The following is a 25,705-nucleotide window of genomic DNA, read 5'->3' as shown; positions in this document are numbered from 1 at the left end:
CTTGAGGACACAATGCTAAGTGAAACAAGCCAGGTGCCAAAGGACAGTTACTGTGTGATTCTACTTCATGAAGTAACAAGAGATGCCAAATCTAGGGGGACAGAGCAGAATAGAGGCTACCAGGGTTGGAGAGAGAGGGAAACAGGGAGTCGTGAATGACTAGGTACAAAGTTTCCATTCTGCAAGGTTAAAAGGGTTCTGTACATGGATGGTGGTGATAATTTCAGGACAATGTGAATATACTTCATGTCACCGAACTGTACATTTAAACATGGTCGAAATGGAAAACTCTATTTGTGTATTTTGCCACAATTTTTTTGTGGGGGGGTTTCTTGTTTTTGTTTCTTATTTTTGCTTTTTGTTTTGTTTTGTTTTTATTTCTTGTTTTATTTTGTTTTGTTTTTATTTCTTGAGCCCCTACAGTGTGCCGGGCTCTGCTGGGTGGCTGGGCTGGGTCCTGGAGATGCAGCAGTTAACCAAACCAAGTCCCTGCTCTCACAGGGGCCCACAGAAGGAAATAAATAAACAGGAAGGAAAAAGAATGAATAAGACAAGCAAATAAGAAAATGAGAAATGGTGCACAAGATGCTCTCAGAAGGTCCCACAAGGGTAACACAAAGTAACCTTTCTGGAGACTGAATGGTGAAGGGATATTTCATATCATGGGCTGGAAAGAGGCCACCTGGAGAAGGTGACACTGAAGGATGAGGATGAGATGGACACAGACCCACGATGGTCTATATCAAGAGTCTGCCTGAGGCCGGATGTGCACAACTCAATCCCAGCAACTGGGGAGGCTGAGGCAGGAGGATGGCAAGTTCAAGGCCAGCCTCAGCAACTTAGCAAGACCCTGTCTCGAAATAGGAAATAGAGTGAAATGGTTGGGGATGTGGCTTTGTGATAAAGCACCCCTGGGTTCAATCACTGGCACCAAAAAAAACAAAAAAACAGAAAGAGACTGCCCGAGAGACAAAAGACAATGCGAAGGTCACTAAAGGGGCTAGATTTATGTGATTGAGCTCAGCAGAATGAGAAATGAGAGAGGGGACAGTGGGGGATATAGGGCCTTGTCAACCACAGATTCTAATCCATAAGCAAGAGGTGGGAAGTCACTGGAGAGTTCTAAGCATAGAAGGAACATGGCTCAAATGGTTGCCCCAAGGCCTGGGCCAATATCACTGCTTACCTATCACCCCAGACAGCTCCAGTTTTTATAAGTCACTTCCCACTCTCCAAGAGTGCTATATCCCTCAGGGGTTCCAGTATGTTCCATTCACATTCCCTGAGTAGCCACTTCTGGCTTCCCATGGAAGAAGTCAAGGAAGAAGACTTCCCCCTGGAGGAATCTGCTCTGCCCATGGTAGGCTCCCTCCTTCTCCACCACCCATGGCTTCCTCCTGCCCGTGGTTGCCTGGAGCCTCCTGCCATTCATCCACCAGACTCACAGCTCTTCCATTCCCTCAACTACTAACCAAAAGAGGACCATTGGCTCTAAAGCACCCAGCATCACAGATGCCAGCAGAGGAGGGACAGAGTTGGCATGGTTCTCTTTGCTCGAGGTCATACCCAGGAAAACTTTGGTCACATTCATACCCTAACCCACCACATTCTGTCCCTTGACACTTTTCTCTTTCTGACCTTATGAAGTGATTGGTAGAAGATGCATTGGAACTTCAAGAAAGGGAGAGGCCCATGACTTGATCTTAACCACCTCAAGAGCCCGTGTCTATCTGGGCCCCAGGTTTTGGCCAGATCAACACCCCCAACTGGCTGATGTTTGTATTGGGCACCATTCTGAAGACCCTACTCATGGTGACCCTTGTAATGGTCACTTCTAACCTCCCCAGACCTGCACCCCTGGATCAACCAAGGTGGCCCTAGAACTTGGCCAGATAAACTCAAAAGTGGCTACAATATTGCTTTGCAAGGCTGCATGAAAAAGTCTAAGGTTTGAAGTACTCTGCAGACCAAGGGGTGGTGCCAATAGCTGACAGCCCATGTTCAGGCTGCCACTCAGAACATGAACACTAAGAGGAGGGAGGGAAGAGAGGAAACCACCATTTCCAGAGTTCATGAGCCTCTGAGCTCAGGAAGGAGTGTGGTCACCAAGGGAGGAAGAGTTGGATTTAGAGTCCAGGTCACCACTGCCCCAAAGAGGGGGTCCACAGTGTTGAGGACAAGCTGAATGCATCCCCATGAAAGTCTGCTCCCAGAGCTACACATCCATCCCCTGTGCCCCAACTCAGACCCCCACACACCCTCCTGCATCTGGGAGATCTGCAGATGACAATGACCCCCCACTGCAGGTCTAGGATGCCAGGGTCTGAACTGTGATCTGAGGTTCTTTGGTGCCTGGAGGGAGAGTGGTGGGATGGACTGAGTCCTGGTCTGTGCCTGGGAGAGAGCATTTCATTTCACTGTCCAAGTTGACCGGCCTTCCACCTGCCATGTCCCTTGCTCCGTGCTTAGGACCATTATGGGCATGCAGCTGAAAGAGCACAGAGCTCATCCCACTCCAGGCACTTGACTGGCTAAGCTCCAGAATAGAGGGTTCCTGCTTGGAGACACCAGAACCTTGAGTCTCAGCTTCTGCCAAGAGGAGTTTGAAGCCAAAGAGGGCTTGGCTGTGAGATGTGGGAGGCTGGGCTTCCTGCACTGGCCAACCTGCACCCCAGGAACCAGACCTGTACCTTATCAGGGCTCTGCTGGCCACAGGGAGAGGAGACCTCATTAGCAATGCTCTGAGGTCCTGGGGAAGAGAGGACCTGACACAGAATCCAGCGACTCTTCCTGTGAGGAAGGCTGAAGCTCACTGCACCAAGGAGGCCAAGCCCACCCTAATAATAAGCCATCATAATCCCCAACATACACAATCTTATCCACACAACGCACACCCCAAGCCATGGCAACACAGTCACACACATGTGGACGCACACTTTCCAACACACACACAGGCTTACGAATGCACAAAGACACATCAGTGCACTCCCCCGACACACAACCATACCACATACATACCAACGTCCATATCAGCACATACAACCACGTACCACTACGTGTATCTCAACACACACATCCTTCGCTACACCCATGTGTCAACAAACATGGGGTCCCCAAGCCCCACAGCCACACCAGCATATCAGCAGACCCAGTGCTACACCTTAAGGCACACCCAATAGCCACAGAGACATACGTCCACATCCCTGCCACCCAACACATGCACACATCAACCTCCACACCCAATGCGTGTACTTGCACTCCCAGACCAATGCATCCCTAGCCAAGATGCACACCCAACACATACCACACATGCACACACACACACACACACACACACACACGCACGCACAGAAGGACCCATGCACCTTCAGCAACCTACACCCCCAAAATTAAGCCGACTTACAGGAATACATACGATGACACCACCCGAAGACACAAACACGCTCACACCAGGATATCTGTAGCCCAACACACATGAGCATTCAGCACGCACAGGCGCACGCCAGCGCTGAGAATGAACCTGCTGACCCGCCCACCCCACCCACAACAGCAGACTCATCCCCCTGAGAGGACCTTTGGAAGGCCAGGGGCACAGGGACAGAGTGGAGCATCCTGCTTCATGTGGCCAGCGAGGCCGCTGTGCCAGGAGACACCACAACAAAGGACTCTGGCCCCTCCTCTGGAAGCCTTCCCAGATGCCGAGCCAGCCCTCCTAATTTACACCTCAGAGGACGGTGCTGACCAGGGAGGGGTGGGCGCCCTCCTCTCTCTCTTTCTGCTCATCTACCAGTGGCCGGCTCTGGGGGAGAGAAGTGGAGCTGGGGAGGGCAGGCTGCCGGGTGGACTGCGTGTGCACATTCGCGAGGTGGCACCAGCCCTGTCAGCAGCATCCCTCTGCCTGCCCAGCCCCTTCTCTTTCCTGCCACCCACACAGAGCTGCACAGGACAGCAGGGGTGATGGCGGCACTGGAAGAGACTGGGAAACTGAGGCTCGGCCAAGCTCCCACGGGCAGAGAGCCTGAGCCTGTGCGCCTGTGGCCATGGGGGGTTGGGTCCCCTTTCCTCTTCTCTGTTTTGGGCTGGGAGGGACATGTTTGTGACCTGCTGTGCATGGAACCTTGAGCAGAGCCAGGGGGACACTTGCAATCACAGCTTTGGGGGATCTCTCCAAGTCCAAGTGTAGAGCTGGGGTGGGTCCCGCCAGTCCTCCACTGAGGCGAGGAGGACCCCACTGAGCCACACACGGGAGGGAAGTGGAAATCCTCTGATTTCTCCACAGCCTGCTCCAACAGCAGCCAGGCTCTGCCACCTTGAGCCAGAGATAGGCTGGCCAGCCAGGTTCTGCCTTCTGCTGGATTTCTCTCATTCTCAGCGGGACTCACCAGCGGAGTTAAAACCTGAGCAGTCAGAGGGATGCAGGTTCAAACCTCAGCTCTGTCACTACCTAGCTTCGTGATTCAAGCTAACCTCCATGCCTCAGTCTACTTATCTTGTGACACCTCTCTCCCTTCTAGACTGTAAAATCCAGGAATGCATATTCCCCAGGGCACCTTCTGTGAAATACCTGAGACAACTAGGAAAGTAGAGCCCAGGGCTGGGTATAAAAGTGTCCTATGCTCAGCCTGAATCCAGGGTTCACCTATGCCTGGCCTGGAGGATGTGCACCACTCAGCGTAAACCTACAGACTCATCTCTACCGTGTCCTTTCAGAGCTGAGACTAACGCAGGGTCCTGGATCAGGCACTGGGCTTCAACCTGGGAAGCAGGCAGTGGAGGTAGAGGAGGTGGAAGTAAAACAGTCGGTAACAAAGACGGCATGGTACTGGTACCAAAATAGACAGGTAGATCAATGGTACAGAATAGAGGACATGGACACAAACCCAAATAAATACAACTTTCTAATACTAGACAAAGGCGCCAAAAATATGCAATGGAGAAAAGATAGCCTCTTCAACAAATGGTGCTGGGAGAATTGGAAATCCATATGCAACAGAATGAAACTAAACCCGTATCTCTCACCCTGCACAAAACTCAACTCAAAATGGATTAAGGACCTTGGAATCAGACCAGAGACTCTGCAGATTATAGAAGAAAAAGTAGGTCCCGATCTTCAACATGTCGGCCTAGGACCAGACTTCCTCAACAGGACGCCCATAGCACAAGAAATAAAAGCAAGAATCAATAACTGGGATAGATTCAAACTAAAAAGCTTTCTCTCAGCAAAGGAAACTATCAGTAATGTGAAGAAAGAGCCTACAGAGTGGGAGAATATCTTTGCCAATCATACTTCAGATAGAGCACTAATCTCCAGAATCTATAAAGAACTCAAAAAACTCTACACCAAGAATACAAATAATCCAATCGACAAATGGGCTAAGGAAATGAACAGACACTTCACAGAAGAAGATGTACAAGCAATCAATAAACATATGAAAAAATGTTCAACATCTCTAGTAATAAGAGAAATGCAAATCAAAACCACCCTAAGATTCCATCTCACCCCAATTAGAATGGCGATTATCAAAAATACAAGCAACAGGTGTTGGCGAGGATGTGGGGAGAAAGGTACACTCATACATTGCTGGTGGGGCTGCAAATTAGTGCAGCCACTCTGGAAAGCAGTGTGGAGATTCCTTAGAAAACTTGGAATGGACCCTCCATTTGACCCAGCTATCCCACTCCTTGGCCTATACCCAAAGGATCTAAAATCAGCATACTACAGAGATACAGCCACATCAATGTTCATAGCTGCTCAATTCACAATAGCCAGACTATGGAACCAACCTAGATGCCCTTCAATTGACGAGTGGATAAAGAAACTGTGGTATATATACACAATGGAATATTACTCAGCCATAAAGAATGACAAAATTATGGCATTTGCAGGCAAATGGATGAAATTGGAGAATATCATGCTAAGTGAGATAAGCCAATCTCAAAAAGACAAGGGACGAATGATATTGCTAATAAGTGGAGGATGACACATAATGGGGGGGAGGGAAGGGTTAGTGTTAGGGTTAGAGTTAGGGTTAGGGAGGGGGGCAAGTATGGAGGAAGAAAGTACTGTATAGAGGGTAAAGAGGGGTGGGAGGGGTGGGGGGAAGGGGAAAAAATAACAGAATGAATCAAACAACATTACTGTATGTGAATTTATGATTACACAAATGGTATGCCTTTGCGCCATGTACAGAGAGGCAACATGTATCCCATTTGTTTACAATAAAATAAAAAAAAAAAAGAAAAAAAAATAAAACAGTCAGCCTGCTCCCCTCTGCTCGGGAGGACCTCCAAGGCTCTGCCACTGCTGCACAGCCACACCAGTGGCACTGTGGCTCGGAGGGTTTGCAGGTCTCTTTCATAGGTAAACCATTCCCAAGGTCAAACCATCTCCTCCACAGAAGCAGAGAATCCTGCCTTGTCTTCCTCTTGGACCAGATCCCTCCCTCTGCTAATATGACTAGGATGCAGTGCTGGGCACACAGTGACCACGCGGAAGGACGTGTTGGTTTACTTCAGTGATATACATTATCATTTCTATGCTAAGATAACACCAGCATTACCAAAAAAGAAGTGGCAGAAATGGACACCTGGAGAAAGTAGCCAAAAATCTGTTCTCCCATGTCCCACAGTCCTCCTACAACTGGAGGAAAGGGAGGGGCAGAGACTCCTTGCCAGTTATAGAATCACATCTCCCTTGCTCAGTGATGGGGGTTACATCTCCCCAGATGTTCTCAACAGGAGGGTAAATGCTTCTTCAACTGGCAGAACCTTGGTGTCATGACATCTTGGACACTACTTTGTTGCTCACACTCCAAGTCTCCTCCATCTGAATGTCAGTGAGAAAGTTTCTCTCTCCTATTTCCAGCTACTGGGCTGGATGAGAGCACATTCTCCCTTCCCTACCCCTCTAAAGTTAATTCTGCTTGACGTGAGCTAAGTGGTATAACACATCCCCCTGGCAATGGTGACTGGTTCACAAATGAGCATAACAATAAAATATGACATAATAGATGCAAGAAGTTATTATTCCTCCAGAAAAGAGTGTTTCTCTGCTTGGTGATATGGTGATGTATGAGCTGTGGCAGCCTTTTTGCTATTATGAGGAGAGAGAGGTAATCATTGGGGGTACTCTTTCAGCTACTTTATCTACATTATTTAGACCAACCTCCAGAACTTTGAGTTACATGAACCATTGAATCATTGTGGATATCATTTGTAGTCAGTTTGAATCAAGACTCTCTGTGGCAACACAGAATGTGGGGAAAGTGGGCAGGGATGGAGCCACCTGTATTGAGTTTACATGAAGGAAGGTAGCTATCTACCAAGGGTAAGGTCAATACTGCTTTGTAATGACCCCCTTCTCCCTCCAGTGAAGAGAGTGTGATAAGAACAACTGCTCCCACCATTTTACTGGGGATTCAAATGTCCACCAGATTCAGTGAGACCAAGTCAGTGAGGCCAGCCCTTCAGTGCTGTGTAACTCCCAACCATCAATCAACTAACCAAGTTCTCATTTTACCCAGCTGTTTTTGTATTGTACATTATAGAACTACTACTAAAAACAGGCTCCATCTTTTGGGTGGGGTCTTCGCTGAGCACCTTACAGAGAGACACTTGCATTACAACGTTCCGGGGAAACCAAGGTACAGAAACTAGAGAGCCCTTGCTGGGTAAGAAGCAGCACAAAGATCCCAGCCACGACTACCTCAGTCTCCACCTTTCAAGCACCCTGCAAGGTCAGGCCTCCACTGAAAGAGCAAACCTTCAGCCATGCTGGGTGGAGCAGGGACCACCCAGCTGTGGGATTCTCCTCCAACACATCTAGGAGGGACAGGAAGTGGGAGGTACCCAATGGGAAAGGAGATAGAAGAGGGTCTCTGGGGCCCTCCAACCTACCAGGCCTGCCAGTTCTTCCAAGATGCCTTGACAGGGCTCAGACACATAAATCAGTCAGTAATCTATGAAATCCTCTGCCCACACGATCCCTGGCTCTCTGCTCAGAGTCAGCAGGCGAGGTCTTTGAGTCACCTTGGGGCCATGGAAACATTTGGGAAGGGAGAGATGAGAGGCAGGGAGACTGGAGACAGGAAAGGGTGAAGGCTGAAAGGGGTCTCAGAGCCTTCTGCATTCCCACCCCAATTCCAATAGTGTGGGTGAGAAAGTTGAGCCCCAGAGCAGGGAAGAGAGCTGCCCAGGTAGCCCAGCAAGACAGCCAGCACTGGAGGACGGGGTGGGCCAAGCAGCAGAATGAAGAGGGTATGTCCTGCCTGAGCTGTTTCCTCAACATTAGGAAACGTCTCTGTCTCTGGCTCACTAGCCAGACCTGAGGTTGTATTCATCAGAACATAAAGGGCAGCTGAGGCTTGCTGAGCACCAGGTGCACCTGCTCCCACTGTCTCACGTGGATCTGCGGGCAGGTCCTGTCCCACCATCCACAAGGAAGAACATGGCATCTGTTCTTCTGCTGAGCATCCTCTGCTGAGCTGCCTGATGGAGGGTCACGGGCTGCCATGTGGCTCCCCTGCCCTGCTATGGGGCTGGTATGGACAGTTTCCAAGTCAGGAGAGGCTAGTGGGGGTCAAGTGGACATGGCCAGAGCCCTCCTTCCCACGTGAAGTCTTCAAAATTCTCGGGGTGCTCTATTTGCAGGGTCCCAGTGAGAATCTTAAACCACCTGGGACACTGATTCCTGCTGTCCCAGATCATGACTCAGTGACCAGTGACAGCATGAATGGGTCATGAGGTGGAACCTGCAGCTGGTCTGGCACCCTGGTGAGGACACAGCCCTTCCTCTCCCTGGCTGCTGTGGCTCCCAGAGGTCCTTCTCCAGCATGGCTCAGTGGTCAGCCTGGCCAAGGAGACCCCACTTCTCTAGGATAGGTCCCCCCTATTCTGCTCTGGACCTTCCCTGCCTTCCTGGCCTGGGTGTCTTCCTCAAAAGCTGAATTCTTCTCCCAGGACCTCCTCTGGCTCTAGAGACATAATTTAGGTCACAGTTCACTGCCAGGGAGCAGGGAAACAGCCAGTTGGAGGCTGTCTGCCTCCTCCAGGAAGTCACCAAGATGGGCTGGATTTTACAGATGGAAAGAATCACTCCTCTTTGCTCAAACAGTGTAGGTGACTGATGAGGCTCCTCACCCTCTTCGAGTCCTCTGGGCACCAAGGGGCTCCAATGCCTGCTGGGGTAATAAACCCTCCCTTGTGTGCATCTCACTCTATGAATTACCCACCAGGCTCTGGGTTCCTGGTCTAAGATGTGCCTCAGCTCACCTTTGCATCCCCGGGACCTATTGCTCAACATTCGGAACCTACTGAATCAGGTTCTGATCAGAGTCTAAGTAAATGAATTAATGATTCAACAAATAAACGAGCGTAGTGATGAATGAACAAAGGAGTCACAGGTACCCTGGGGACATGGAATGACACAGCTTCAGGAAGACAGAAGAGGAATTTTCTCCTGGTGCAAACTACAGCATGGGAAGAAAGTGCCTCCAGCTGTGCTCGCCCCTGGATAATGCATCCGGGCTGATTCTCTGTGACCAGAGACTCAAGTGTGAGGTACTTTCACCTAAAGAAGTCCTGAAGATGATCAGGACCATAAGGACACAAACACTGCAAAGATGTTCACCAGTGTGGCTTCTCTGAGTGAAAGAACAGAAATGAGTCCTATGTTCCATGGTGGGGCACTGGTTAAATCATAAAAAGATGCAGACTTCTTTTCATTACTTCTATTTCTAATATTTTTTCAAAGAGCATAAATTACTTGTGTGAAGCTGTTAAGAGGGAGGCGGGTATGAAAGATGGTGGAATGAGACAGACATCATTACCCCATGTACATGTATGATTACACAAATAGTATGAATCTACATTGTGCACAACCACAGAAATGAAATGATGTACCCCATTTGTGTACAAGGAATCAAAATGCAGTCTGTAAAAGATAAATAAATAAATAAATAAATAATTTTTTAAAAAGTGTAGCTATCACTATAGGACTGCAGTATGCCAACAACTGCCCCTGGGACAAATCAAGCCTTTTGCCTGTTTTTGTAAATAAAGTTTTATCAGAACACCACCACATCCTCTCACTTATTGCAGAATGGACAGTTTGCTACAGAGACCACATGGTTTGCAAGGCCTGAAATATTTACTCTCCGGCTCTTTAAAGGAAATTTTTGCTGACCCTTGTTTGGAATTTTCAATGACAAGAAAGTATATGACATATATTTCAAGAGGGATTTATGCCAAAGTATGTACAGTATGATCCTTTTTTGCCAAACATCTCTTTGAAAGGACTGGAAAGTGTGAACTATAATGGTCACAGTAACTTCTGAATGATAACAGGCATATTTATTTAGAGATCATCTTTATTTTTATCTATATCTTCTAAATATCCAACATGAACAAGAATTACTTTACACTAAGAAAAAGAAAATGTCATTAAACAATAGCCACAAAATCAGTAAACCTCCTGCCTGGAGGAGAAAGAGTAGAAAGGTTTGGAAGGTCACCAGCAAGGACATTTCTGGGGAGGCAGACCTGGCTGGGAAGGGACACAAACTTTGTCAAGATTCCTCTGGCAACTGAGATTATGATGTCCCAAAGCATCTTTGCTGAGGGATCATTTCAATTTTTCAGGGCAAGTTCCTAAAATTAAATTTAAAAAAAAAAACATATTATAAAACAAATTTAAGAGAACATATTTAGCAATAGAGAGAAGCAGATATCTCTCCTGCTCTTCAAGAAAACATCCAATGCACACTTTTTATGTTGAAGTCAACAGAAGCACTTGGAAATGTTCCAAAATGCCTCTCTTACTGATTGAAGACCACTGAGGGTATCCAAAAACCATGAATGACAACCACCGAGCTAAGAGTGTCCAGACATTACTTTAACAAAAAGAAGAGACACCATAAGAAGGACCTGTTTCCTCAAGCATCAAATGGCTTTGGAACTGAGGTCAAATAAAAGAAACCACTGTGGTATCAGTCAAAATCCCAGCCCCACGAGGTGTCTCTGCAAAGGAAAGAACAGACTCCTCGGTGGACTGTCCTAGACTCAAAGCACCAAGTGAAACAAGGTTCCCCAAAGGCGTACACTGCCTCACAAGGAAAGTCAGAAAATAATCCTGTCCTTCAGAAGCAAGGGATGACATCTCAAGGCCAAGTCCACCCAGGACCCACTTCCTCACGCTCACATCCATGCCAGCATCCTGGCTGGGCACGCTTAAGGGGAGGACCAGTCCCCCATGTGTGTGGTGGGCAGCCAAGCCAAGGAATCAGTGTGTGCTATGACTCTCACTTCTCTCAGACACTTGCCACATGTCACACAAAACCCCCAAGGTTCACAGCAACCAAGAGATGAGTCCCACAAGAAGCTAAGGCCTGCACAATTTTCTTTAGGTAGGGGGAAAAATATTAAAAAGCAGAAGGTCAATGAATGCCACCTAGACTGTCACCCTTGTTTTAACACAGCTCCCATTTAGCCTTGGCCACCCATCAGGCAGCTGGAGATGGTGTTCAGACATGCACTGTTTGGGGGACTCCACAGTCTTTTTGAAGCTACAGATCAGGGTAAGGATGCTAGCAAATCTCTGTGCTTAGTTTGGCCCTGTTTGTCACAAGCCAAGCCATCGAGTTCCACATCTGTCTCCCCAGCACATTTAGAGGTCAAGCATTCAGTCCTTCCACTGCGCTCACTGGCTCTGCTCTTACGAGGTGGTCCCCACAACTGACCAGAACAGTAGAGGCCAGCCGCACACTGTCATGCCCACGATACACAAGGACTTAGGTGAAGACAGGAAGCAAAATGCAATAAAAATAATAAATAAATAAATGGGGACACAGCCCCGGGGAAGTGAGTGCTCTCCTCACAAAGAAAACCTAAGCCAGGCCTGGCTCTAGAATTAACTGAAGAGGCTGGCAGACAGAAAGCCCACTCTCAGCTCTGTGGCTTTCGGAGGACTCCCAGCCCTGCTCAGGTGCCTCCATTGCTAAGGATCTGCCCAAGGAAAAAGTCCCAAGGCTCTGCCCAAGCCCTGTTCCTCTAAGTTCCTTTGGGGAGGGTCCACAGCTTTCTGAGAAGAGCTTTCCAGATGGCGCCTAGCTGTGGCAGTGCCAAACTCCACAGCTTAAGTAAATGTTGCCATCATCCTGTCCTGCCAGGAAAAGGCAAGGGGGACCCAGGGCTCCTCTCAGCTGCAGCAACTTCCCGGGGAGATCAGAGAACACCCCCACACACACACTGCCACCTGCTTGCCCACCCTCTGCCCACCCTGCACCTCTTGGAGGGCCTCTTTCCTCTCTGCATTCTCAGGCCATGAGGAGTCCCTTCTCTTTCCTCAACGAGCCAGACCAGAGACTAGGATGCAGATTCCGGTCAAATGCCAAGGGGAGAGAGAGGCAAAGGGAGGTGAGGAGCCCAGGAGGGCCGCTGATGGCAGAGGTCCAGCCCAGTCATCATGAAGCTGGGGAATCTGCACAAATCCAATCTCCCCATCTCTGCAGCTGTTTCTCCACCCCTACCATCAATGCTCAAACACAGCTCTACAGTTAAAGGAATTGTCTCTCACTCCTCTGACTTCACAGGCTCAAAATGCCCCCAGCTGCTCTTTACAAGGTTCCTTCCCAATGAATCACCAAGTACTCCAGCCATCCCTCTGGAATCCAGTGGAGTCTCCAGGACCAGCAAAACACAGGACTTACTGAAGTTTGCCTCTGCTCCCACCCCTCTAGTGATCAGGGGCACCTTCCAGAACCTTCGGGAAGACCTAGGAAACCAGCTAAGATGTAAAGCAGGCAGCCTGTCTTGCCTTCCCTTCCCAGGAGTGTACTTCCTACCTACGAGCAAGGCATAAAGCTTCAGACCGAAGAAGGAATTCGAAGGATCAGCTGCCTGGTGAAGAAGGGATCTGGGTGGGCGGGAGGACCCAAGTCACCCTGCAAACAGAAGCTGCCCCCAGCTCTGCGGCAGTGGCCCCTGGCAGTGCAAACACAACACCGTGGGTGTAATTTCCTAGTTACTTGGAAGCACAGTAAGCGAGTGGGTGAAAGGCAGCCTCTGCAAGCTCATGATACCTGCTTCTGGCTGAACCATCAAGCAGAGGACACACTGTGGCTGTTTGCAAAGCAAACTGCTAATTCCAGTCTCAACACACCCAAGGCTCGGTGGCCAGAACCTGAGGCGGAAACTCCCATTCAAGCTAATAGGAATCACACAGCTAATGCTCTATGCTGGGTTTAGAAAACTGTCTACTTCATTCCTTGCTTCCTTGTAACCTGTGCTTAGTTAATCTGCGTTTTCCTCAATGCCATTACAGTTAGATTTCAGTGATGTTTCTGCTCCTCATGTTAGCATACAGAGGGTGCAAAGCATCATGAAGCAAACACTTTAGACTCCTCAAAGCTCTGTGGGCAGGAACGCAGCAGCCATCAGAGCACTTGAGGAGAGGAAGGGGAAACTGGAGTCCCATGGTGTCCACCCTGCAGATGGGTACACTGAGTCTATCAGGCAAACAAAATTAGGACTTGAGTGACCCCAGGCCTGGAATCTAACCCCTCTCACCCCAAATCTACAGAAACCTAGAGGGGACTTTGCTTCTGGGACTTTATGTCTCTTGTCTCTTATGTCACACTCCTAATCCAAAGATTTTTAGAGCTGATACAGTTTCTCTCTTTCTGAGATGCAAAGTGACCTGACCGTGGCATCGAGTCCCAAAGGAGTGTGGTTTATAGCCACATGCAAAGGGGTAAGAGAGACAGCAAAAGTCCCACAATGTCACTGAGTGTTCCCAAATAATTATTCCTAAACACAAGACAATAAAAGTTCAGAGTGAATGGGAAGTTTATAAAAGAAGCTGCTGGAAAGTGTCCAACCCCCAGGGAAGGGACTGCCCCCAAAGGAACCAACATCTGAGAGCCACCTTCATCCCAGCATCAGCAGGTTGCTCCAGCGAAAGGACCACCCCAGGACCGGGTGGCAGGGTGAGGGGCCCCGTGGGCGAGGTCGCTGGGGCCTGTGACCTTGGACCCCTCTGACATTCCCCAGGAGTCCCGCCAGCAGTATCTGTCCAGACGGGCAGCCACCTCGGCCCTCAGCCTGGAGGAAGGGCCTTGGCCAGCGTCTGCCTGGGCACAGCTTCGGCACACACGAGCCGAGCCTCCGTAAATCTCCACAAACACTGTGGCCGCTGCGCACGCTCCCACGGCAGGGACGGAAGGGCTGCATATGGCGCTCGGCTTTAACAGCTGAGCTTTAAAAAAAAGTGCAGCTTTTCATCTCACTGAACCAGCTCCCAAATTAGGAGGTGGGGAGGGAGGCCGGGCTGGGGGGGACAGTGCAGGGGAAAAAAAAAAAATAAAGGAAGCCCGGAGATGGGAAGAGGCAGCCTCCGAGGTTGAATTTGATTATGCAAGGAATTTCAGACTATTATCTGCTCAAAAGGTCCCTTTGGAAGAAGAAATAATGCTCCCTGTTTGTCATCCCCAAGTTTACTAATTTCAAGTTTGTTTGTTTTTTTCTTCCTAATTTCAGGTATTTTTTAAAACGACTTGCTTTATTTTTATTTATTTATTTTTGACAAAAATGAAAGCATCTATCTATGAGGGAAACATGCACATGCTTTCGATGGGGTTAAAATTTTTTAAGTAAATTTACAAATGGGATTATTGCTTTCCAAAGTTCTGCTCTGCAAAGAGATTAGTCGCCACCATGCCCAGGGGGGTGTTCCCTGGTCCTTCTAATTCTCCGCCTGGAGGTGAGAGGCTGCTGGAAAGGAACAGGAAGAGGGAGCCTGATACCCGGCAGTTTTCCTGGAATTGCCTGGAAACTTTTACTTTCTGTTTCCTCTGCTGATAATGACTGTCTTCGGCTCTGCAGCCAGCTCCCCTCTCCCCCTCCCAGCCCCCTGTTGCTGCAGCCATCCCCGAGCTCCAGTATAAAGTTTGGCTTTTGCAGCAGGAAGCAGCTGGGCCAAGCAACCAGCGAATGATAATGACCTCAGAAATCTGCTGTTCGCTCGGCAACAATAGGGTGCTCAGTCTACTGGAAAATTGTGTTCATCAGCTAACTCTGCTCAGTTACTAATTGACATTGCCAAATATTTTAAGAACAATTGGAATGCACAAGCAAAAAAAAAAAAAAAAAAAAAAATGAAGATCTTAATCCTCAGACTTAAATTTTTCTTTTTCTTTTTCTTTCCTTTTTTTTTTTTCTTCTTTTGGGTTCCTGGATGTGTTCATGTGGAGCAAGCAGTGGTAATCATGAATGGGGGCAGGGATGGGGAGCCACAAGAGAAAAAGAGGTGGAAAAGAAAGAAAATCTATCATATCACTATACACCCGATGTAAATGCAAGGGAGTCCGGGATAAAGGCCTTTGATGCTGTGGTCAATGGGCCTACACTGGATGGAGACCCAGCATTTCAGGAATGCTGCTTCAGCAACAAAGGAAGACCCCACAAGGCTTTTAGCCCAGCTGATCAAATAATAGTTGACCATCTCAGAATATTATAGCAGAAGAAGTAGGGGTTAACAATATTTTCATCTTTGCTTTCCATTGATCAGGCAACTTAGCCGACTTTATTTAATGAACAGAGGGTCAATGCATTCAATTACCCCCTTCCCACCATCAACACTTCAATTATCCCCACTCCAAAATTATGGGGAATTCGGAAGGTAACTGCCCTGTTGGATATAATGAACAGTATCGTTTCTTAGTACATTAAGTTTTAATTATTCCAAGCGTGATTTCCAAAGCAAAATCTGAAGAAACAGAACTTGGGTCGTTTTCTGACTCAGAGTAAAGCCAGGATCGGAGCCCCGGTCTTAGAGGAGGTTTTAGGGAAAGATGCAAAGATTAATGCCATCAGAGCATTTGCACGCAAGCCAGAAACGAGGAAGCATCAAAACTGCCGCCCCGCTCTCTAAATGTCATAAAAGAGTACAATTTATAAGCTGCTGCTTTCCAAATAGTTTCCCTTTGCCTCGAACACGGAGGCAGCAGTGACATCTAGGATGGTGTGAGATTATTGGTGAGTCAAATAAACAACAACAACCAAAATAAAACAAAGGGAAAAGAGGGGGAAGTGAGACTAGTTCTGTCCATTTTCCGTTAGAAAATATGACCTCTCAATTTGTCAAAGGTCCTAGTTTTCGCAGTTGATCTTGAGCTTGGTTCTCAGCAGTTTGGAGAGCCAAAGAACAAACACATTTTCTGGTTCACTGGAATCATTTTCACATGTTCACTGATTCAAACATTCTTTTGCTCACATAACAAACAGCTGCATCCCACATTAGCCTAGCCAGTGACAGTCGCCCATCTCGGCAATAACTGTTTGATTGCAAACTTGACCCCTTCTTCGTCTCGGTCTGAGCAAGACATTTTTAAACAGCCACTCCGTTCCCAATCCTCCTTTGCAAAGAATTACATCAGATAACAAAGGACGCCTCTGCCACTCATTGTAAGCCTTCTTCTAGAGATCTGTTCTAAGAGGCTCTGGTAAAAAGGTTTTTTATGATGAATTCAGAACTACTATCATGTTAAGAGCAGCGATTTATAAAGAAGAATTCATTGGTTAAGATCTGAAAAAATAGTTTCTCAGGCCCTACTGACCCAGTTTTCAACAAAAAAAGAATCAAGTGATGCAAATTAAGTTTTGCGACATTGTTATGCAGTCTGAGAAATTTGTAAAACCGTGTTTTGCAGTTATTTCTTAATAGAAGCCTTAATAAGAACTTCTTTCTTTACTTAAGGGCTTAAATTTTTTTTTTCTCCCCTTCACCTTGCAGGTTTCTCGCTAACAGGTAATAATAAAATACCTATTGTGTCAAGATTTTTATTTAAATGCTTATTTTAAGCATACTTTATACAAGTAACACTTGTTAGAAATAACAGGGAAAACTAACCAGATTTGGTTGAGAGTCCTAAATCCCAGGAAAACCTGAAAGCCCCAGACACACAGCTGATTTGAGTTGCATATTGGTGTGCCATCAATTTCTTACTTAGTCGGAAAATTATGAAAGGGTCTAATTTGAATATGAAGAAAACAAAGAAGTCAACCAGAAATGAAAGAATCAGTATTCACAATTGTAAAATCCTTCAATGAGGGAAATAAAAGTGAGAAGATAACCGCAACTCAAGTATAATTCTCTTTTGAGTCATAAGCATGGTTGGTTCTTTTAAGCAAAATGGGTTTTTTCAACAGAGTATTTAGAGACAGGGAAGCAACAGAGATAGGAATAGCACGAGGCTATCACTTGGCCAGAAGGTGAGAAAAACACGGTAAACACGTCATTAATGAAGCCGAACATTTGGTGTCGGAATATTCTGCTGATGAGACCCTCTCATTTTAGTAGGTCTGGGAGAGGGATTGGAAATCTGTCAATGTTAACTCCACCGTCACTCCCAAAACTTAGGGGAGCCAGTTGGCTCTCTGCTTTCTGCCCTTGAGAGGTCCCCAATTCAAGAACAGTTGAGACTATGCTCCCCAGAAGAGAAGACCCCTTCCCAGGAGGCTGGAAAGAGTCCTTCCTGGCAGACAGTGGGACACCTGGCACTTGCTCCCTCCACGGTGTGGCCCTCTTTACAGAGTTCCTGCTGCCAGCCAGGACGACTTGAAAGCCTTCCCTTGCCTCTGAGTATGTTCCGCATGGTAGTTGCTCCCTGTAGTATGACCTCATCCTTCCTTCTGCGATGCTCACGTTCCTGGTTAGACTCTTCCACAGTGTCTCACCAGCAATAAATTGCGAGCAAGTCTAGGACTCCAGGAGTAGACAGTGTGTTTCATGGGTATTTAAGCAGCAGCATTAAGTGCTATCGGAATCTCTGGAATGTGCAGCCCAGATTTATGTGTCTTAACAATTCTTTACTGGTTTGTAAAAAGCCTCCACACTCACTCTTTATTTTAATACTAATTTTGTCCTAGGAGAAGGGTAGGCTGAAGCATGACAATAACAACAAAACCAAACTGTCACCTACTTAATAAATGTAGCAGCGGATTGCCTCTGAGACTGAGATATTTATTGAGACTGAGAAGGGGGGAGGAAAAAAGAAGAGAAGACAAAACTTTTTAAAAATGACCCTCAACAGTGTGCTGCCACATCTTTAACAGTGGGCAATGCAGTGCCTCGAGGTGCCTCAAACTGTCTTTCATTTTCTAGACTTAATGGCTGATTGCAGAAATCAATGTTGCCATTAGTAACAGGGTATTTGTTATGGCATGATTTCCTCTGTTGTTAGGCTGCAGAATGATTACAGTATTAGCGAGGTGCTTTCTTTATAAAGGGCCAGAGATATAACTTTCAATTTACTATCCATTAGTAAGGGACTTTGGAAATATGGATGAAGGCAACCTCTTACCTGCTGTTAGGTAGTGATTTTAATTTAGCCGTCTTAGGCTAGTGTGTGTTTTTTTTCTTTCTTTCTTTTCTTTTTCTTTTTTTCTTTTCTTTTTTTTTTTTTTTTTTTTTTTTTCCAAACAGGGCCAGGAAGCTTCAGCGTTTCACAGACATTTTGATGACAGATTTTTCTGCTTTGCTATTTTAGACCCCAAAGCTGTATCACCCATGTAACAAAGTACAATTTAAGACAGACAGGCACGCATCTGGGTTTCAAATCTCTGTGCTTGGCTAAACCATTGGAAGGAAGAAGCTCCACTCTCTGGGTCAGGCGGACTGAACAGGTGAGCCAGGTTGGAATTTTGGAAGGAGACAGAGATAGGTTTGGTCTGGAGGCGGAGACTGGGAGAGAATTCCCAAATGAGAGATTTGTGTGAATACACTAAATGTGTTGGGAGGGGGAGATGGCAAGGGTCCCAACTTCTACACTCACATCCATAGATGCCGCGGAACACCAGCTCCTGGCTTTTGGAGATGAGGTGACAGTGGATAGGGTCAGGGTATAAATGGGGCTGAGCAATTGCAGGGGAAGGGCAAGCTATGCCCCATTAAAAAGCATGCCACCTGGCATCTCCACCACGTGGGAGGAGGATCAGCTGTCTTTCCTGGTAGCCAGTGTTCAGTGGAAGGCCAAAGAGTTGGAACGACAGCCCTTGCCTTGAGACAGGGCAGCCTGAAGGAAGGGGAGGCACTGCCCACCATCCCACCTGCCCGTTTTAGAACATCCAGACACGCTGACCTCCACAGTCAGGGCACTGACTGGAGGTGCAGAACCAGGTGCAGAACCAGGCAGCCCTGGGCAGGGCCCTTCTGCAAGCTGCTATTCCCCATCCTTCCCCACCAACCTACCTGAGGAGGACGGAGAGGAGGGGTGTGGACTGTCCTCCTGGGCACTTCCGGTCTGGGAGAGGCCGCCTCCGACCCCACTCTCCTCAGTGACGTTGGAGGAGCCCGGTGTGGTGGAGCGGCTCACCGACTGGGACTCTTGGTCACTGCCTGAACCACGCCGCTCATCCAGACTCGCGTGTAGCCCGTCCTCGTCACCCTTGCGGTCCCGCTTGTGGACACGAGAATGCACAACCACCTGGTGGTAGGTGCGGAACACCCGGCCACAGTCAGGGCACTCGGTGGGCTTCTCCTTCATGTTCCCGGGACCCTGCAGGTTATATTCGAGCGTCTGGTTCAGCCCATGTGACAAAAAATCCCGACTGCCTTCTAAAGGGTCGAGCTTATTTGGCAGGTCTCTCTGATTGCCCACTTTAGTGCTGTGAACCAAATCAGCAGGCATTTTCTGCTTAGAGCCATCTGCTCCCACTAACACGTACTCCCGCTTCTCCTTATCAAACATAACTCCAGCGTTTGCCAAAGTGTCTTCGTGGTTGCGCTGTAGCTGATGCTCTTTAGATAAGAAGCCATGTTCCATGGCCATGCCCCTGGCCATGAGCTGCCAAGCCTGGTAGCTGTTCACCGGGTCCATCTCTGCAGCTTTGGCAGCTGCTTGCAACCGCTCGATGCAGCTGGATTTGAGCGGCGGCACCAGGTTGAGACATCCCAGGAGGGAGTGCTTGTCCCCCTCGGGGACACCATGGGCCATGCTGGAAATGGGTGACAGCAGTTTCCCTAGCACCTCCTTCTCCTTCATGGGCAACTCCCCTTTGCCATAGAGCTGGCTGGGTTCGCTCAAGCTGGCTTTGTCTGGAGCCATGAAGCCACTCTGCAGGCAGGAAAGGTACCTGGAGTACAGGTTGGCATGGGCCTCCTGGGACATGCTGCCCATGCTCACAGGCACCTCGGGCTCACTGGGGGACTTGTTTTTCACCGACAGCTTGTTGAGGTGGACCTTCATGTGGTTCTTCAGGAACCACGGCTCTTTAAATCGCCGGCCGCAGATCTGACAGCAGTGCTCGAACGAGTCTTTATGCTTCCGCATGTGGCCCTTCAGGAACCAAGCCTGGCTGAACACCTGGCCGCACACCTCGCAGCGGAACTCGTTGGCGGATTGCTCCCCGCCACCGTTGGGACCCTGACCCTGAGCTGACTCAGCGGTAATGTGGGCCTTCTCCACGTGGCTGATAAGCTCCTCCTCCTGCGAGGCCGCAAAGTCGCACAGCGTGCACTTGTAGGGCTTGTGCAGGATGCGGATGTGACGGTCTAGTTCCTCCCGCTTCTTGAATTTGCCCTTGCAGAAGGTGCAGCGGAAGCCAGCTGCTGGGGCCACCGCATCCTCCTGAACGCTGGTAGGCTTGGGTGAGGGTACAGGGTTGGCCATATCTGGCACGTTGTGATTGGCAGGCAGGGCCAGGTTGCAGGCGGCCAGCGGGGCCTGCTGTGTGTGCGGCAGGGGCTTCAGGTCTGCCCGCGGCTGCAGCAGGCTGCTCTTCATCTGCTTGTCCCGCAAGATGGCCCTCTCCTCCAGTTCATGCAGCAGGCGGTTCTCCTCGCGCACCCGCCCGCGCCCCTTCCCCAGGTTGCCCAGCTTGTGGGTCCGCAGGTGAATCTTGAGGTTCCCTTTCTGCGCCGCCCGGTGGTCACAGTAGGGGCACTTGAAGGGCTTCTCTCCTGTGTGGGTGCGCATGTGCAGGGAGAGGATGCTGTTGAAACGGAAACGCTTGCCACAGAGAGGGCATGGGTACTTCCGGTTTTTGCGGGCATCATCCTCGATGTCACTCATCTGGGACATGATGCCCAAGTTCTGCCCATTAAGGAACTGCTGCAGGTCCACCCGACCATTGAGGCTGGTGTCAACATCGCGACCCAACTGGTTGGCCAGAAGCGCCATCTGACTGCCCATGGGCTGGCCACTCATGGGCACATGGGACTTCTCATCTAGAGGTGCAGGTGTCTTCTCTTCGGGATTGGGCCGCGGATGCAGCTCAGGGAAGGCATGGCTGAGCTGGGAGGTGATCTGGTGCAACTTCTGACTCATGGCATACTGGCCGTTGAGGACCGGGCCACTCAGGTGGGGCTCAGCTTCAGGCGCCGCCGAGGACACTCCAAGGCACAGACTCGCTTCTTCCATCCCTATAAAAAAGGCAGAGATCAGATCTGTGCCGGATACTATGGTGCAAAGAGTCACCGGCATCAGCTGGTGGCGAATTTGCATTTCATGCCTTACCTACACATAATAATGCTAAGGAATTAGAGTCAAAAACAATAATAAAAAAATGAATTATTAAATGCCAATTATGCAATATGGCATTGCGCCTCCAATTTGTTTTGGCGAGAGAACGTCTTCCTTGTATTTTCTATTTACAGACGGCAATTATTCATTCACATTTAAATTATTAATGTTTTACCACTTTCAACACCTAATAAATCTAGGGGCTCCATGTCAAACTTTTCCTCCTTTTCCCCCATGTAGCACCTGTACCTGTTGGTTCAGTTCAAAGTTTGCTTTTACAGCAGAAAGGTTTTCACTATGAGACCGAACAGACTCACCATGAACTTTTGTTTCCGTTTACTATATTCAATACACTCACCAGTCTGAGATGAAAGAGATCGTTTTATGATTTGGCCAAAAAAAAAAAAAAAAAAAAACCCAATGGCATGATATTTACTGGTACATAATAAAACAAGATAATGTTTTGGGAAAAAATAAAGTAAAGGACAGGCTTTAGAACAATAAAAGGGATTTTGCTTTAGTCAACAAAAAGTGCAGTAATATCTCATTAAGCTGATTAGTATGCTGCTTAGAAACAGTACTAGGTGCTGTAACACATGATTATAATCATAAAAATCCTTCAGTGTTTGCAAGGAAGCATTAACGAGGTATATTAAATTTTAAGGAGACTGCGAGTAGCGGCTTTGCAAACCTCAGAGATTAAGATTTAACCCTTATGTTACGAAACACTGTTATTTTGTCATTTGGCAACTGTGTCCATCAAAAGAAGTATAGATTATCTCTTGGTGGAATCTTAGTAGACTGCTGAGACTGTTCAAATTTGGGTGGAGGCAAAGATTTACACTTTATAATGGGTTCTCCCTGTCCTTCAACTGGCAAGATATCTGAGGCAGAACTTTGATTGGGCTTAAAGAGATCTTTTATAGAGCTAGATAAAAACCAATTAAAATCCAGGGACAATGCCATAGGAAGTCTCAACCAAGTTTGAGTGTTTTTAATAACATTCCCAATATACAGTAATGAGTACAAATTGTACCTGTACTATGTGTTTTGCAGAAAATTAGAACTCAAAACTGTTTGTTAAACACTAACACTCAAAGCTAGTCTGCATAATTGTCTTTAATAGACCTCTCTGCCCCTCTGCAGCCTTCACAGAATGGCAAAAGCCAGACTGTTCCAGGTGAGTTGCAGGGAAGGGCCTCCCGTACCTCAGAGCACGTGTGGGAGCTCAAGATTGACAGTCAATGAACCTATGCCTGGGGTCCTTCTATTTGCAGAACTGACTTCCACCTGAAGGAGCCCAAATACAATTCCTGCCATAGAATGGTTTCTGCACGTCTCTCCTCTTGGTATCCCAATGTTTAGATGTGTTGGCCATCCAGGTGGTTCAGGAGCTTTGTTTAATCCCAGCCAGAAACGTGGGGTCAAGCAATCCCCCTGTGGGGACAGAGTTCAACTGTGGAGGAAGCACATTCAGCTGCTTGCTGGGCCTCCTGCCAGACAGACTGTGCATGGCATGGAGGGTCTCCTTGGCAAGGAGAGGGGTTGAGACCATCTTGTAAGAGAAGGGGGTAAGTTAGTTCCAGGAATGAGAGGGACTGCAACCATGGTGCAGGATTAACTGAACCTGTGTCTATGGGTGATGAATGGAAAACCACACACATTCCCATGCACACACATAGAAGTGCTCGTCACTTGAAATAAAATAATGGCTTCCAATTTGCCATCTTTCCTCTTCGTTTCTGGTGGCAGTCTACACCCAAATGAAAACAATAAGCCCATTTTGAAAACTGGGCAGAGAGGAGTTAATTTTCCATAAAGATTCTTGCATTCATTCAACAAACTTGCTGAATTCTCAATGTGTGCCAGTCCCTAACTGAAGACACAATGATGAACATGACTGGCCCAGGACTCAGAGCACCCACTGTCCACAAGGAAGGAGGAGGTTCAGGATGTAGACATTGCTGAAGGCTCCCAGCCAGCACTAACAGCTTCCAGAGCCCTACCTGGAGCCCCTCCCCCGCTTCAAACCAGGTGTAGCCTTGCTGGCTTTTCTGAGCAAACATAGATCATGATCCCGGAGTCACATAAGTATACTCAAAACTCCACCCACAAGCTCTGTGGAAGTTTGGACAGTACAAAGCCAACATGGCTGGCCCAAGGCTGCCCAGTTGGCCAGCTCAGAAGATATGAATCCAAGAATTCAAGCCCTTTTCAGGTTGCTGCTGATGATCTGATGTGAATTTAGCTGAGAGAGAGAGGAAGCTGAAAGTGTAATGTAGCAAGGCTGCCAATCAGGTTAGATGAGGGGCATCAAGTTGAAGACTGTGCCCCTGCCCACCATCATCATGCAATGCAAGTGACTCCTCAGCTCATCAGCTAACGAGCATGGGAGTTTTCAGGTTCTGTTTTGAGTATAGGATTCTTTTATTCTGATCTCAAAAAAAATTTTTTTTCTATTTCTCTAAGCACTGACACTTTTTAAACGCTTTTGAACAATTGGTCTTGAGGTCATTGCTGATGCCTCAGTGGTGGGGGGCAGGGAGAATGTTCAAGAATGCTCTTCCCAGCTGCTTGTAGAGCTGGCTTCTTTCATGATGCGTGTCTGAGTTCACACATCCTCTTCTTGCAAAGGCTGTTGTAGCCACCCTGTTGGAGGTGGGCATCCCCAGTCCCTCTCTATCCTGACACCTAACTTTGTTCATAGCACTCACACTACTGCAACATGCTACACTTTCCCCTTTGAGGACATGCTTCTTTTCCATGAGGGCAGAGGTCAAGTCTGCTTGACCAACGATGAAGCACTGGGGCTTGGAACCTAACTGGCCCATCTTAGGTTTCCTGATGGAATGGATGAGTGACTGAACCAATTCTATAAGCATAGCCCATAAAAGAAGTCAAGCCCCAAAGGAGACTTGTTCACACCTCAACCTCATGTGATTCGGCATCAGCTTTTCCACAAGAAGGTCTACAGTCAGACTTAGCCGAGCTGAGAGGGTCTCCAGCTATCACTCAGAAGTCAAAGGTCCAGAAACCAACAAAGAAAAGCCGCCCCCACCACCATTTCTCTCACTATAGGTGATCATGTTGATCATCCCAGGCTTCAACCACCTCTGCTGGCTCCACCGCTGGACACTAGGAGAACACCTACCCCCCCAGAACTTAACAGACCACCATGGAGCCCATGAGAGACCCCAACATTTCAGAGGATCCAGCTGCTCCCCAGGAGTTGCACCTAGGATTAAGGCCCTGGGCCCTCAGATGAGCCTGGGAAATGCCTGAGCAGTGAGCTCCACTGTGCTGTGGAGCTGCATCATGTGGTCTTCTCAGAATCTTCTGAGATTCCATGAGCAGGTGCAGTTGAGGCCGTGGTGATGAGCCCAACATAACCAATGCCTGCTGTTCAACTCGGAGCAAGAAAGGGAAGCGTGAATTCTTGGAAAGAGTGTGGGGTAATTGGTGTGCTGTCCCTGGGCCAAAGCAGCCGAGGCAGGATGAGCTGGCCCCAGGCCCGGCCCGAGACTCATAAAACCTGGGTTGGACCCAATTTCTCCACACTTCACCCATCCAGAATTTATTTACTCCTTACCTCCGCCATTCAGTTAATATTTGCCAGGGACATTTATGTGCCTGAACTCAAGGACCTGCAGGCCATCCGAGGGAAACAATGAAAGGTCTCTGCAAGGCTGAATCCAAAGTTAGAGAAAGGAAGAACCTTTGCAGCTGTGCTGTACAGAGGGGTGTGTGTGTGTGTGTGTGTGTGTGTGTGTGTGTGTGTGTGCTGTGCATGTGCACCCATGCACAAGCATGCATGTCAAGTATAACTGTTAAGAGAAGGGCATAGATTTCTCAACTGATAGCACTTCAGAAACTTAGAAAAATGCATACTTTGGGAAACCAAGAGTTCATTTATCCTACCATTAAAGGATCAGATCCAACTGTTGCCATAGGCATGTCAGGGGCTTGGGAAGGTGGGGCTGCCTGCAAGGCCTCCACTGATCTGATAAAAAGTGTTATTACTCCTTTTCCCAGCCTTCTGGGGACAAGCACATGGAGAATGCCTTCCTTTGGGGACCACACTGCTCCCTGACAAGTCCCACAGTGAATGTGTATCCATGTCCCTGGAGGGACCTCCTCACACACACACACACACACACTGCTCCACAGCCATGTCTTGACCAGCCGGACAG

At 48.1% G+C, this 25,705-nt stretch overlaps 1 protein-coding gene across 11 annotated transcripts in view; it reads right to left on the bottom strand.

The window, feature by feature from the left end:
- ZNF536 (zinc finger protein 536) overlaps nucleotides 1–25,705 on the bottom strand; it is a 431,821-nt gene that overhangs the window by 218,985 nt on the left and 187,131 nt on the right. For all 11 annotated transcript variants that reach the window (XM_079117612.1, XM_079117615.1, XM_079117611.1 and 8 more), the window contains one exon: nucleotides 19,244–21,415. In XM_079117612.1, coding sequence (XP_078973738.1) covers nucleotides 19,244–21,413 — 2,170 coding nt within the window. In that variant the 5' untranslated portion in view covers nucleotides 21,414–21,415. The remainder of the gene's footprint in view (nucleotides 1–19,243; nucleotides 21,416–25,705) is intronic.

Source organism: Sciurus vulgaris, assembly GCF_902686455.1.
Source record: "Sciurus vulgaris genome assembly, chromosome: 17".
Taxonomy (NCBI): domain Eukaryota; kingdom Metazoa; phylum Chordata; class Mammalia; order Rodentia; family Sciuridae; genus Sciurus; species Sciurus vulgaris.
The sequence above is the reverse complement of the archived record's forward strand: the minus strand, read 5'-3'. Positions and strand labels throughout refer to the sequence as shown.